Source organism: Lathyrus oleraceus, chromosome 4 (assembly GCF_024323335.1).
Source record: "Lathyrus oleraceus cultivar Zhongwan6 chromosome 4, CAAS_Psat_ZW6_1.0, whole genome shotgun sequence".
Lineage (NCBI taxonomy): Eukaryota > Viridiplantae > Streptophyta > Magnoliopsida > Fabales > Fabaceae > Lathyrus > Lathyrus oleraceus.
Genome location: NC_066582.1, coordinates 210,680,685 through 210,696,673, shown reverse-complemented (window position 1 = coordinate 210,696,673; position 15,989 = coordinate 210,680,685). Strand labels below are relative to the sequence as shown.

General features: G+C 34.4%; 1 protein-coding gene across 2 annotated transcripts; it reads left to right on the top strand.

The window, feature by feature from the left end:
- The first annotated feature begins 3,369 nt into the window (after positions 1–3,369).
- LOC127074571 (uncharacterized) lies at positions 3,370–10,718 on the top strand. 2 transcript variants are annotated; one of them, XM_051015896.1, is made up of 16 exons: positions 3,370–3,986; positions 4,067–4,246; positions 4,366–4,423; positions 5,731–5,781; positions 6,106–6,188; positions 6,966–7,053; positions 7,444–7,485; positions 7,573–7,647; positions 7,732–7,800; positions 8,236–8,351; positions 8,486–8,598; positions 9,098–9,177; positions 9,366–9,486; positions 9,587–9,653; positions 9,758–9,890; positions 10,150–10,718. In XM_051015896.1, the coding sequence occupies exons 1-15, from the start codon at positions 3,574–3,576 to the stop codon at positions 9,885–9,887; spliced, it is 1,686 nt and encodes a 561-aa protein (XP_050871853.1). In that variant the 5' UTR covers positions 3,370–3,573; the 3' UTR covers positions 9,888–9,890; positions 10,150–10,718. The 2 variants fall into 2 exon arrangements, with proteins under 2 accessions (XP_050871853.1, XP_050871852.1); XM_051015895.1 differs by lacking the exon at positions 10,150–10,718 and having other exon boundaries at positions 9,758–10,148.
- The last annotated feature ends 5,271 nt before the right edge of the window (positions 10,719–15,989 follow it).

The following is a 15,989-nucleotide window of genomic DNA, read 5'->3' as shown; positions in this document are numbered from 1 at the left end:
CTAATCACTTTTTCCTAGCTAAGTTAACTTTAGTTGTAATTCTATATTGAAAAATTATCCATGCCAATAATGAAACTTTTGACTGAATTAATTTATGCCAAGTTCTCGCACATTTCCGATTAGACACATCAGGAACCTTGGATATTAGCACTTTGTATGATTTTTTAACAGTATAAATATTTGGCTTCCCTTCTAGCCACACCCATTTACCCTCCACTCTTCTTTCAACTATACACTTTCTAATAGGCTTACAATCTCATTTATGGAATCTCTTTCTTCCTCACTCAAGTCTCTACTCCATTGCAAATTCCACTTAATCACTCTATTTTTTCTTCTCCTTATCTCACCAATCTTCTTTGGTTTATTAAGTACAAAGTGAGTAGTTTCCCATAAGTACTTTTTAGGTTACCAATCCACCAATCGCACCAAAAACTTGTATCATTCCCATCACCAATTTCTTTTTTTAATCTAGACGCTAACAATCTCTATGAAGCTCGTCAACCGACTCAATTAACTAGTTGGCATATGTCAGGCCACCAAACAAATGCTTCACTCTCTCTCTCTATTAGATAACCATCTCTCTCACTGTATCTACTTACGAAAGCTTTATACCACAACCCGCTTCTTTCATTTTTTTTTTAATTTCCACTTCCATTTGCCTAACAATGTTATGTTGAAAGCCCTCGAGTTCTTAATACCAAAACCTATTTATTCTAAAGACATGCACACCTTATCCCATTTAACCTATTTTCCTTTCTTCCTCACTCCCACCCTATAAGAACTGTTTAAAGAGAAATTCGAGTTTAGAAATGATACTTGACGACGCCTAGAAGAAGGAAAAGAAATACACTAAAAGAGCTGAGAAGACCGACTTTATCACGACAACACGACCACTTATCGATAGTTGTTTGTTCTTTCACCTCGACAATCTAGATCTCACTGTATCTATAATTGGTTGCCACATAGCCTTTATTTCTGACTTAGCACTTATCGGCATACCAAGGTACATGAAGGTAGTCTAATTTTCTGTTTAACATATTTTCTGCTTCTTCTAGCCATTGGTGGACGATATTTATCCCAACCAGTAAACTCTTGTAGAAATTAACCTTGAGACCCATCATGATTTCAAACAACATAAGATTGGTCTTGATAGTACAAATATTCACCCGTCATTTTCTGCCTATGATTAAGGTGTCGTTAGCATATTGTAGATGAGAAAATTGTTCCGACCCCCTATCAAATATGAATCCAAAGAATCTTCCCATGACAATGGCCTTTTCCATCAACACGTTAAAACCTCCAGCTACCAAGAGGAAAAGAAAACGCGATAATGGATCGCCTAGTCTTAAGCCTCTACCCATTTTAAATTCCTTAGTAGGACTTCTATTACAAGATTAATTCTTGTTTATTATTTTCTCCTTTTCTCTTTGGGTCAACTAGCTTCTTATTAGGCCTTAGGGATTTTGTTAGTTTAAGCCCAATCTCACATAAATACATACTATGTTGACCTCTTGTAAACATACACTTAACATTTTGCTTATGCATTCAATCTATACCGGCCCAATGTGTTTGTTTTTATTCATCATTCATGTAATATGGTATCAGGAGACTAAACCGTAAATCGCTCATCACCCTCACCTCATATCATCTTCTTCGCCTTTTTCGCCAATTCTCTGCCACTCGCCGTCATCATGTCTTTCGACGACGAATTCGATCGAAACAACTCTGGAAACAACATTTGTCAGAGGAAATACACACTTGACATCCTCTCCAACTCTGGATCATTAGGTTGCAAACCTGTCACTACACCTATGTCAAGAGACACACGTATGACATCTGATGAAGGCACTATTTTATCTGATCCCACTCCATATCGACGACTTGTTGGTCAACTGGTTTACCTTCTTAATACGCGCCCTGACATCATATTTCCCGTTCAACAACTTAGTAAATATATGAGCAAACCCAACAATGCACATTACACAATTGCAATTAGAGTTTTGTAGTACCTCAAGACTTCTACCGCCTAAGGCCTCTTCTTCCCTTTATCCTCTACATTACAGTTAAAAACCTTTTATGATTCCGACTGGGCAACTTGTCGTGACACACGAAGATCTATAGTGGCTACTGCATTTACTTATGAGATTCCTTGATTTCATGGAAGTCAAATAAGCAACCAGACTTTCTCGCAGCTCAACTGAGGCGGAATACCGTGCCATGGTATCTACCGTATGTGAAATTCAGTGGCTCACCAATCTTCTCATTGAATTGTCGACTACTCTTATTCAACTCACTCTTTTATACTACGATAACGCCTCTGCAAGACATATTGCCAACAACTCTTCTTTTCATGAAGTACCAAGCATACCGACTTTGACTGTCATCTTGTTCGAGAAAAGTTATAAACCCGCCTTTTTCGTCTGCTTCCAGTCTTGTCATCTCTACAGCTTACAAATTTGTTCACGAAAGCGTTGGATCTCAAACCTTTCACTTCAAACCTCTCTAAGCTTGGAGTATATACAATCTACCCTCAAGTTTAGGGGGGTGTATTACAAGATTGTAGTTTGTTATTTTCTCCCTTTCTCTTTGGGTCATCTAGCTTCTTATTGGGCGTTAGGCTTCTTGTTAATTTAACCCCAATCTCATATAAATGGATAATATACTCACCTCTTGTAAACATAAACTTTACATTTTGCTTATGCATTCAATCTATACCAGTCTAATGAGTCTATTTTCATTCATCAGTATGGAATCCCATTTTTTCCATTACGAAATTAAAAAACTAAAATCGACCGAAACGTAAATCTTTTCAAAATCTACTTTAAACATTACAATTTCCTTTTTCTCGTCTCATCTATTATCTCATTTGCAATAAAAACACTATTATCTATCTATCTTCGATAAAATAACTCAAATAACCAAGTTTTTCAAATAAACACCCAAACTAACCCACATTCTCACGTATTTTCCAAATTAACCCACTTTCAAACAAAAAAAAAAATCAACACAAAGGTGACGTCAATTCAACTGACAACAGTGTACAAAAATTAAGAGGAATCGTCAATTCAATTGGCGACGACAGTGTACAAACATAGAGGAGAGAGAATACACTATCTCCTCTGTATTTGCACAATGTCGCCAATTGGATTGACGACTCCTCTTAATTTTTGTATACTGACCTCAATTGAATTGACGTCATCTTTATATTGAATTTTTTTATTTAAAAGTGAGTTAATTTAAAAAATACGCTGGAATGTGACTTAATTTAAATATTTATTTTAAAAAATTAATTATTTGTGTAAAAATTTCTCTACCTTTTGAATATAAATGCCGATTGTATTCTAGATATAACCAAACCCATCACTTTTTTTAAGACGTATTTGTCAACACTTTTGATAATACCAAGATAAACTCCATCTTACCGTAGCCAACACCTTCGATCATTCCAACCAATCTACTTTGTTATTTACGTAATATAAACTCCATTTTCAGGGGGAAAAAACAGAAACATAAAACACTTGTCACTTGTCAGAGTCAAACCAAAACCATCTCCCATTCCATCGGAAACAACAAATGTGGCGACGGAGCTTTACCACTACCAGCGCCACCGCATTAAAGGACAAAAAGTGGGACGCACTGATCATCGGCGGCGGCCATAACGGCCTCACAGCAGCAGCTTACCTCGCACGTGGAGGTCTCTCAGTTGCCGTCCTCGAACGCCGCCACACAATAGGAGGCGCCGCCGTAACCGAGGAGCTAATTCCAGGTTTCAAGTTTTCCCGTTGCAGTTACCTCCAAGGCCTTCTCCGGCCGGCAGTTATCAATGAACTCGAATTGGCAAAGCACGGATTGAAGCTTCTGAAGAGAAATCCGTCGTCGTTTACGCCTTGTCTGGATGGACGCTACCTTCTCTTAGGAGCTGATAAGGATCTCAATCACTCTCAGATTTCCAAATTCTCACAAGCTGATGCAGAAGCATATCCAAAGTCTCTATTTTGAGCTATTTTTGTGAATTTTAATTCCTATGTATTTTCATTGCTCTTAATTCTTTGATTTCATTGTTCAGATATGAGAGTCAGCTTGAGAAGTTCTGTAAATTCATGGATCTAGTTCTGGATTCGTCTCCACCTGAGTCTTTACCGCATAAATCATCTCTTAATGAGCAACTGAAGAATAAATTACAGAATTCAGTATTTTGGGCTAGTTGTTTGCGGCATGCAGCCTCCATGGGGCAAAAAGATATGGTGTAAGTGTTTGTTCTCTGTTAATTGGTATTGCTGTTAATACTTATACTGAAACAGTTACTTTTAACTTAAAATTATGAATTTCAGCAGCAAACAGTTTACATTATATCTTATTTGGCAGGGAATTCATGGACCTTTTGTTGTCCCCAGCTTCTAAAGTTTTGAATAACTGGTTTGAGGTAATCTTATTATGGTCTCTTAAACAGTTAAATCTAACTATTTCTCCTTTTCATTTTTCATTTCATTTAAAAAATCTGACTATGCCTTTTAAAATAGAATGTATATCTTCTTAAATTTGTTGTGGTTAAAGCCTATCTGAGTCCTAATATTGCGCTACCCATAGATAGATAGTCCTATAGCTAGGTTTTACGGTTTAGGGTTTACTAGATTCTTTTGAGGGTAGGAGTGTGTAAAAATATGGTTAACCAAATTATATGAATAAACTAAATTATATTGCACTATAAAATAACTAAACCAGTTGAATAGTTAATGAACTGAACCATTTAAATTAATCAATTATAATTTAGTTAAAAACTGATTCATAACCGATTTTATTTTATAAATTGATTTAATTGTTTTAATTATAATTTTTTTTAATAAAAAAAGAAGAATTAATGAGAGTGAAAAAAATATAAATTAAAAATATTTATAATTATGAAAAGTAAAAAATATTTTATTGAAAATTAAAAATAAAATTATAAAAAAAATATATAATTTTTTTAGAAAAAAATCTGAAAATAAAATATTTTTTATTTCATAAAATAAAAAATAATTTTTTTCTAAAAAAATAATTTTTTTTAAAATAAAAATTTCAGAATAAAATAATTTTTATAGTGAAATTTTTCCCCAAAACTTTTGAAATATAAAATAAAATATTTTTTTTTTATTTTTCCGAAAATAAAATTCGAAAAAAATTTATTCTGGATTTTTTCCCCCGAAAAATTAAAATCAAAATATTTTTTTTTGCATGAAGTTTTAAAAATATTTATTCCGATTTTTTTTCAGAAAAATAAAAAATTTAATTAATTTTTATAAATAAAAGTTTTTTTTAAAGAAAATAAGTATTTTCAAATACTATTATTTTTTATGAAATTCAAAAAATTAATTTTAAAAGAGTTCAAATTATAAAATTGGTTTATAATGGCAAACTAATTATAAACTAGTTTATAATACAAATTGGTTATAAACTAGTTTTAAACTGAATTGAAACCATTTTATCAATTAATTTTATTTTTTAAAAAATAGTTATTATAAAATGAACTGTGGCAAAAGCACGAACACCTCTAGTTGAGAGCCCATATTGACTAGGTTTATGGGCAAAAGCACCCCGTATAATGATTTGAAGTAGCATTTTGAAATTGAGTATGACCATTTCGTTCAAGACTCTAATACATTGTTGATCATTCTATAACTTTCTACTACTACTCCTACTACATTTGCTTAGTGGTGCATTGTTTAGTTTTGTTTGACATTATTTTTTTTGTAGACAGATGTTCTGAAGGCAACACTTGGAACAGATGCTGTGATCGGATCAACTGTAAGAGCAGCTTTCTCTAGTGTACAAATGCGTCATAATTTTTTTCCCTTCAGAATACAACATGCATGAATTTCTTCATCCTACTCAACAACAACGACAACAACCAAACATTATCTACTAAGTGGGATTGGCATCATGGATCAAGTTACGCCATAATGTTCTATCAAAGGGTGTAATTTGATTCACGGAGCCGACCCCACTTAGTGGGATACAGCTTGATTGTTGTTGTTGAGTAGGATGATAGTATAGTACTATTAAAATTGAATCAACAATGTTTCATCTTTCATAGCACATATATGCAGTATTTTTAAATATACAACGCAGGCCAGTATCCACACCCCGGGAAGTGGTTATGTTCTGCTACATCTTGTAATGGGAGAAACTGATGGAGAGCGTGGAGTTTGGTCGTAGGTATCTCTGCTGCTAGGTTGATATATATAATGTGTATAATGAGAATGGAGTAATGTTATTTGCCAAATATATTTTTCCTATGCTACTGTAATTTGAAATAAAATTTTAAAGTACTTTTTAGTGCATGTTACATCAATATTGATTCTGGAAATTGAAGCACCGACACTGGTGTATGGCAACTTCACAAAAGACAAGGTAACACATTAATGGCAAATGGACTCATTTGGTTTTTTAGAAGGTATGAAGGCACCAATATCATTTCTCCTGGCATTTGTTAAACAAGAAGTTACATTTCATGCTTGAATTTTCTTATGAACAATAAACATAGTAGCTTGATTAAGTATTGCAACATCTTTGGCATTGCATATTACTTGGTGGTCTGCTAAAACCTCTACACTGCCTATTTACCAAAATATGGAGTTTTTGCTTTTCTTTTACTTCTTCATTGTTGAATGGAATTTTCCTAAACCTACCCTACTTGTGTCCGTTACTTTTGTACATGTATTATACAAAGAAAAGCATGCACTAAATTACCTGTAAACATTGCATGCATATAAACACGAGAGGACAAATCCATTCATTTTTTTGAAAAATAATGTTACTGACATTTCTATGTAAAGAGAATATTCTCAAATAACTTCTGACCGATGATTTCTTAATTTATAGTTTAGGCATTTTACAATTAGTAACTAGCTATCCTTTGACTAACTTTATATTATACTATTCATTCAAGTGAATCAACTTGATTCACGGCATGCCATTATTCCATGTAGATATGTTGAAGGTGGAATGGGTTCAATATCCAATGCCATTGCTAGTGCTGCTGTCACAGCTGGAGCACATGTTGTGACGAATGTTGAGGTATGTCATCAAGAATCTCTATTAGTTTTCAAATTTACTCCCTACTTCAAAGAAGGCAGCTCAGTTGGTGAGCTGAGGGACACCCAAGGAGAACTTACCAAAAAGTTTAGAGTTCAAACTCTGAGAACTAACATAACTCCCTAATTTACAAATAAACTAGTGTTTTCCTTACAAATAAACTAGTGTTTTCCTAATTAAATTTCTTCCTAACCAAATAATGAAAAAGACTTGCAATATCTTTTAAATAGTAATAATTTCGGTTCATAAAAAACAAAAGAGGGATAAGACAATAAATGTTTCTTCTCTTCTATGACTTCCCCCTCCCCACCCTTTTTTGTTATATTTTCTGCTGAGTCTCTAACCACCTGTGATAACTTTGTATTCTTATAGGTGTCTCAGTTGTTGATTAAAAACTCTAGCACTGTCGATGGGGTTAGTGTTGTTTGATTTTACTCAATCAATTGGGATTTTAAAAGTGAATCATTACAATTAAAATTTGGAGAGATGGCTTACATATAGGTGATTCTGGCTGATGGTACCGAAGTGCATGCTTCAGTTGTTCTGTCTAATGCAACACCTTATAAAACTTTCATGGTAAAATTCTCAAACTAGCTGCAAATAGAAATTTCCCTGGCACCTGTATTTTGTTCTAATTTATAGTATGTTATTACGAACCAGGAATTAGTGCCCAACAATGTCCTCCCAGATGATTATTTTCGGGCAATTAAGCACTCCGACTACAGCTCTGTAAGTTAATTTTCTATTTTTTCCCTCAGTTTGTTCCTTTTTTAATACCCTCAATCTCTACGTCGTGTCACTTATTTAAACACAATAGGTAAGATTATAATATATAGACAGTGCTTACATTTCATTGTCTGCTAATGTGGAAAAATGTCTGGAAATCATCCATGGGAAAATAACATCTCCACCATAAACTTCAATATAGATTTCAATTGCTTCTGTGTACTGTTACACTTGCAAACAACACGGACCTTTGAATATTTTTATCTTTTGGCCGATTACTTATTCATGAAATCTGATTAAGTTTGATGCTTGTCATTGACATTGGTGTTCTGTTTTCCCATTCGCAGTTGCACTTATTTTTATGAAATGGGGAAACAATTTGAGAACATCTTCTCATAATATTTTTTTCCATTAATTGGTTAATATCTTATGAAACAGGCCACCACAAAAATAAATGTAGCAGTTGATAAATTGCCTCAATTTCAATGTTGCAAATCAAATCATTTTCATTCTGGCCCCGAGCATGTTGGCACTATTCATATAGGTTCAGAGAGGTATGCTCACTGGATTCATGCTATCTAATTGTCAGAACGTTTTTTATAGTATTGTTCTATACGGGCAGTTGCAGCTTGTTTATCTTCCGAACATGTCAGTTTTTCTTTGCCCTTGACTATTTATTTATATTTAGCATGGAGGATATTCATTCTGCATCTCATGACGCGGCGAATGGAATACCATCAAGAAGACCGGTCATTGAGATGACAATTCCTTCCGTATTGGACAAAACTATATCTCCACCAGGTACTTGAAACTTCACATATAAGAATGTTCTGATATGTTCTGTTTATGAAAGGGAATTTAGTTACTTTGCTTTCAATGCATTTGCAACATTTCCTCTTATTTATCATTTGACATTGTTGAAACCATTTCCTCTGATTTATCTTTTACATTGTTGAAACGGCTTTGTTTTATCTTCCAAGTTCCATTAAGTTTCATTAGGAGAATGGTTACGAATGCCTTTGGGGCATTTGATTATGCCATCAAAAGGGGTAAGTTTGTGTGCGAAATTGTTGTATTTATTATATTGGCAAGTGTTTGACTTGTATACTCATGACGGTTTTTTCTTATATGAAATTTTTAACCAATGCCCTTAAAGCACTCGTTAGCGAGACCCATTTCATCAACTAACAACATGGCTTCATTTTCATCACTCATCTCGTTAATCTATTTGTCAATGGCCCTTCACGGTCTTTGACATATGTTTATAGCATCTAGTTGATGAAATCTATTTTCTTCACAGGTATGCATGTGATAAATCTGTTTGTGCAGTATACACCCTACAAACCATTGGACGGGGACTGGCAAGATCATGACTACAGAGTGAGTTTGTTTTGGGTGTACTAGTCGCATCACTTTTTCTTCTGTTATGCATATTTCAGTGTCCAAATTTGATTTGTTCTTCCTTGATCATGCATTCTGTTTGCACACGTATGCTTGATGCTATAACTACTTGTTGAATGTTTTATATTAAACGTGCTCCATTTTATCTCATCTACCCTCATGCTCAGGAATCATTTGCACAAAAATGCTTCACATTGATTGATGAATATGCACCTGGTTTCAGCACATCAGTCATTGGTTATGACATGCTGACTCCTCCAGATCTTGAAAGAGAATTCGGTTTGACAGGTAACAAAGCCATTCCCTCAGTATGAGTTGATGTTCTATTAGAAAGCACGGGTGCATTGTCAGTTCGTCACTAGTAACAATTGATCGGTTTCTTTGACAGGAGGAAATATATATCATGGTGCTATGGGTTTGGATTCTCTTTTTCTCATGCGTCCTGTAAAAGGATGGTAAAATAAATCAAAGTGATTTGTGTTGGAATCTGTTTCTATTTTTGGCATATATGATATGGCTGATAATTTGTTTTGTGTTGTTTATTGATTTGGAACTTTAGGTCAAACTATAAAACACCACTTAAAGGTTTATACTTATGTGGAAGTGGCGCACACCCCGGCGGTGGAGTTATGGGAGCACCTGGACGCAATGCTGCCCATTTAGTTCTTCAGGATGTCAGAAAAATATGATTGGTAATTTTAGCTCTTAGCCCAAGTTGTTGATGTATACAAATGGCATGGAAAGATGTTTTTCAGTGGAATTTATATTTATACGCAAGAGCTATCTCACTAGATCTTTTTGCAATGAATTGGATAGAAGGATCATGAAATCGATATACCAAACTCTTTTAACAATTGCACACGTTTGCAGATCTTGCAACATTGTTTTAAAAAAAACTTGAACCTGTAATATTTTAAGCAAACTGAAAATTGTTTTATGCATTGATTCCAGGAATTACTGTATGATATTATTAAAATTGACTGTTATGAGAGAGGAGAGGCTCTGCCGAGGTTTCCGGTTTTTAAGAATGAGCTCCGTTTTCCTTACCAGAAAACACCATTCTTTCGGAAAGCTTATTGCCATGGTGAGGCAAACACTACTGGGACACAAGACAATTATGGTGTGCAAAACATTGGTGAAGGATGAGAGATGGATGATACTTGGGCCACAATGAGATCAAGAAGAGGGAAAGCGAGGTTATCGGGAGGACATCGACAAGGCATTGACGAAGGTTCAAGGGGCAATTTCAACATAAATAGTAATAATAGGTCCAAAGTTGGTAGCAGATTAATTTACGGCAAGGAAAAAGCGGCCTTGAATCTTTCTATTAAACGAACTTGTTTGAGGAGTTACACTTAGGGGATGGCAAGACGGACCTGACCCGTTGAGCAGAGCCCGTTTTATTCGCACTTTACTGGAGAGTGAGTCAAGGGTTTAGGCTATCACCCTCTAATGTGTCTCTTCCGTCCCGTTTTTTTTTTTGCAGACGCAGACATTAATATAATTTTATGCATTTTTAAGTTTAAAATGTGCAATGTTTGCAGGCCCATTCCGTCCGTCCGTACTTTAGTGCGGGGCAAATTAAAATTTTAGGTCCGCACTCTCAACTATGTCCGTTCCCGTTTTTTCCGAACTTTTGCAAGACAAACCTAAACGGGACTGACATGCCCATTTCCAAAGAGATTTAAATCTTGTGGGGCCATTTCCAAAGGGATTTAAATCTTGTGGGGAGAGGTGATTCTGATTGCAACTCCTAAGCGAAATAAATTTGTCAAGAAATTTGGCTTCGTTTGCTTCAATAGGGCGAAAGATGTGGCGGTAATGATTACAACATTACAAAGTTGGATGAAGTTTAGTTTGATTCTTATAAACTATGAGCGAATCTAGATTAAAGGGCAAATTTAGACTGGGCAAACAAAGGAATCATAGCACAATGATTGAATTAAAGATGATGTTATGTATGCAACATAAACTATTTAATCCGGGTTTTGCGCACATAATGCCGGGAATATTAATTAGACAATCAAAAGAATTCGGAGTTTCTTAATGCATCCTATGTTTCTTACGCATCATATGAAATTTCTAAAATGTTTCTAATTTTTGGAGATGCATCTTCGGAGCACTCAAGATTGAGTTAACGTTAAAATATTTCGGAGATACATCTCCGAAATATTTTGGAGGTTAAATCGCGTCAGATTCTTTTTCTTCTTCAATTTTCATTTTGTTCAAAATCAACTTCAAACACTCTCAACTTTTTTCTCATCACCAACTCAAAAAGCAATCAATCAACGAAGTTCAAGGAAACTTCCATCAACATCAGAAACATCATCCAACCCTAAAGGAATGTTGAAATTTGTAAGTTTTTTTAGTTTTTGATAAGTTTTTGAGTTTTTGTGTTAATCAATAAAAATTAATGATTAAGGTTAGGAATGAGTAAAAATAGCATGTATGATAGTTTAGACATATTCTATTACACGTTTGTTGACTAAAATGGATGATCAAAGCATTTTTTTAATGATTTTATGTGCACATTGGCGCCGAGTTGCAGAAAATTCTAGAAATACATCTCAGGAATTTTTCAACGTTTTAGTTTCCCATATTTCAGAGATGCATCTCCGGAATTTTCTAAGTATTTGTTTTTTTTCCTTGCTTGTAATGTTGTTTGCATGGACTAATTGTCTGCTTTATTTTAACTTACATGCATAATGGTTGATAGACACAATAGACTAAGGCACGGGAGGTTGCAGAACACACATCAGTGCATCGGGAGAAGAGTCAGTAGGTTTTGGAGGCTCCTGGTTCCTCTGGCCATGCAAAGCCATATACTTTTGAGGTTCATGCTTCTCCTCATGCTACTTCATCTTCTTCTTCCCGTAGGAGACGAGATTCACTTACTGACGCATCACTTCCTCCATCCTCCCGTAAGCGCCAGATTTTCCTTGTACATGCATATGAGTTCGTGTCACCTCTTACTGCTGATCCAGTGCCACCTCCGTAGGGTGATGCTGCTTCAGTGTCACCTCTAGAGGCTGAGCTAGAAGCATTTGGAGGAGACCTTGTAGATTTGTCATTACTGCCTCTATACTCAGATCATACTGCTAGACATATTTGGACGAAGAAGTAGCATTAGTTGAATTCTTTTTTTTTATTTACGTTAATTTTAATTGACAAATGTTTGACATTGATTTTTATTTTTTCCAGGAGCGTGATTCGCATAAGTTTATTAATCACGGACAAAAGATTATTAGCATGCTTCCGTAGAATGAGGATTGGTTTTAAGGGGTTTTATCCTTATCTAGCCTGAAGGACTTGTGCATTCGTGGAGAGATGGCATTCGAAGACCTCGTCATTTCATCTCCTGCTTGGTAGACTATTTGGAGGCTGACCCAGGGGAAGCGAAAAAGGAGTTGGATAAGACCAGGGAGGCTCATGCTAGGTTTGAACATCTGAAGTATATATATATATATATATATATATATATATATATATATATATATATATATATATATATATATATATATATATATATATATATATATATATATATATATATATATATATATATATATGAGATTCATATAGCACATCAGAAAAACATTAAATGTTTGCTGCGGTTTTTTTTCGCAGCTCACGAGGCTCCGTTGGGATGTGGCAAAGTTTTCATGATCTCTTCAAATTCAAAGGAAAATATTAAAATTCGTGTAGCTAGCGAGGGAGAGGGTGGTTCCCCTCTCGGCAAAATATGTAACACCCTAAATCTCAACACATAATTTAGAAAGTATGCAAAATAAAAAAATATTAAGGGTGTCACATTTTTCCGCATAGAAATTGTCTCATAATTAGAAAATCAATTTCAATTAATCATAAAATATTTAATTCAACATCTTGCATAAAATGAATAAAATAAAGTATTCTCAACCCAATGTTACACTATCAGAGCGACACACAGAAAACTAAACAACGCAAAAAAGACCAACTATATCATCTTCCAATACAAGCACCAATTAAAGCTCCTCAATCTCTACCTGAGTATCTGCACCACAAGCGTAGCATAAAGAACAAAACAAAAACAAACATAAAAGAGGTGAGAAATACATCATATATATTAGCGGTGTATAAACAACAAGGGTAGTATATTATCACAATTAAATTAATCATATAAATCCAACAACAAAGTAATTAATCAACAAATGCAATTATGTATGTCATGTATTAATCTCATTTACTTTCATGCATGTGGTACCAATATTTTGGATATTCAGAGGTGTGTATTGATTTATTCAACTCGTCACTAGACATAAGTCCTAACTCGTCACTAGACTGAAATCCTACTCGTCACTAGACCAAAGTCTTAACTCGTCACTGGAGCAAAGTCTCACCTATCTCCGATATACATGATGCATGAATGATACACAAATATATGCAATACTCGTCACAACCTCCAACTTCAACACTCGTCACGGGTTCCTCTCGAACCTAAAATCAACAAAAATCATCGCCAACACAATGACACATCGATGGTTCCACTGAACCAAAATATCTCAGCATAAATTCAACACTTTTCTTCTTCACGATGCATTCATCATAAATTCAACATAATAGTTAAAATATATATTCTTTCATCAATACTCATCAATAACATCAAACAACATCAAACAACCATCAAAAATAGAAACCACTCAAACAATTGACTCAAACGACTCAATTATTTATCAAACTTGTAGCGGTAAATTCATGATCATCAAGCTATGGATAAGAAAGAAATCAAATAACAAGATTCGCCACCGCGCTTTTATTGTTTCCAAGGGAAAAGGGAAAAGTACGAACAAAACCCCAAAATAAGAAGTTTTCAAATCAAAACTAATAAAATGTCAGAGATTACAGGTAAGGGGGTTGGTTACACAGAGGGAAGGTGTTAGCACCCAAAGTGTCCTAGGTACTCCTAGGGAGCCCTTTTTTGTGTGCATATGTATTTTGTACAAATGATGTTTGCAAGCAAATAGAATGAAGGGATGAGAAAAGAATTCATTAATTATATTTTTGTGTTTGACAAGACCTTCGAACTTGTGCCTACGTACCAACATAAAATAAGGGATCAAAACCTCGTAGTTCGTGATACAAATTTCAAAGTGGATGCTTTGCTTTTAACAAAAATTAGGTTTGAAAGGCACAAAGGCCTAAAAAATGGTTTGAATGAGTTAGTTCTTTTTGGATTTTGAAGTCTTTAAGTCAAGTATAGTTAAATTTATTTACATGTTTATTTAAGAAAAAAAGTTTAAAATGCAATGGCATAAGGCCAAAGTTTCTAGTTTGCAAAATGGTCTAAGTTTAGAAAAAAAAATAAGTACAAACAAATAAGTTTTTAAAAGGAGGGAGAGATTTTGAAATTAAAGAAGTGAGAAGGAGATGAAGAGACTAATCCTAAGCATAAATTTAAAAGTTAAGAGTTGAAAAGATCTGACCAATAGGCTGCAATCCAATAGACAAAAGTGTCATATAGAAACCCAAATTCCCTTGGACATTAGAATCAAGCAACAAACAATGCACACAATATTAACTTGAAGAGCAAGGTATCAAATAAATATAGCCACATCCAAGCTTAGCAACTCCATGATCTTCTTCAAATTTTCCCATGTAGCAGATGAACTCCACAATGCCATAAGTCACAGGTTCAAAATAACAGCTTCACAAGGATCATGTTGCAGATGAACTCAAATGGATCTTCAATGATGCATCAGATGAAGTTTCAGATTACAAGCACTTGGTTACATGAAAGTTGGCATTGACCAAGTCCTTTGCATAGGGAGTGTTGCTTAAATTCTAAGTCCAATTGTCTCATATCAAACCAACAGTTCACACAAGATGTTTTTTATGGTTTTGGTTTTTATTATGTACATTAATGGCCAAAGGCCACACAAACAAACACAATATTCACAATCACAATATCTCACAAAATATGGTCCAAATGGACAAAGTGAAAAGGACATTAACATAAACAATTAGAATGGTATGAATAATGGCAAATGAATAAGGCTTAAAAATAAAGTGCATTAAAGTAAATGACTTGAAATTAAATGTTAGTTGTTAATGAGTTAGGAGTTAGTATTACTTTTGCTTTTTATTTTAAGTCATTCTTTGGAGAACACTCAACCCACTTATCACAAGCATGGATCCTTGAACCAAGACATCTTCCATAGAAAGGAAAAAAAGGCCAAGTTTCCACACAATACCATGAAAGAGGGGAGACTTACAATCTCACTAACTAGAATGCTATGCCTTTTGTATCAAAAATTTAGCGCTATGTTAAGCAATCGTAATTGGACTTATGTAGAAGTCACAACTATTTGAGGCCGAGCAATAGAATCTTGGTGTTAATGCATGTTAGAGACATAGTATAATGGACTATGCTCATGAAACATACCACACACAAAAAGAATATGCAAAAGTGGTGGCCTAATGTCATCCATACTTATGTTGATTTTGCAATCAACTAGCCTTAGGATATGGAGATATAATAGGTCCATGATATGAATGCATAAAGAAGGGGAATGAGATGAAGAGGGAGGGTAATTGATCAAAACTCAAATTAGACAAAGGAGGACTTTTACCAAATTAAGATCATTCATTTATTTTGGGAGATGGAATGTCCATTCCATCAATCCCCTAAATCCAATGATCTTAACTTAACAAAGTCAAATCAACCTTGACCAAGGCCCAACAACACAAGTCAAACTTATACAAACAATCAAAATGGCTCAACACAATATTTTGGCATTTATTCAATTTAAAAA

Excerpts from the sequence above, each read along its gene's own strand:
- LOC127074571 (XM_051015896.1), top strand. The coding sequence starts at position 3,574 with ATGTGGCGACGGAGCTTTACCACTACCAGCGCCACCGCATTAAAGGAC. Across the intron at positions 3,987-4,066 it reads GATGCAGAAGCATATCCAAA|ATATGAGAGTCAGCTTGAGA; the intron begins GTCTCTATTTTG and ends TTCATTGTTCAG. Across the intron at positions 4,424-5,730 it reads TTTTGAATAACTGGTTTGAG|ACAGATGTTCTGAAGGCAAC; the intron begins GTAATCTTATTA and ends TTTTTTTTGTAG.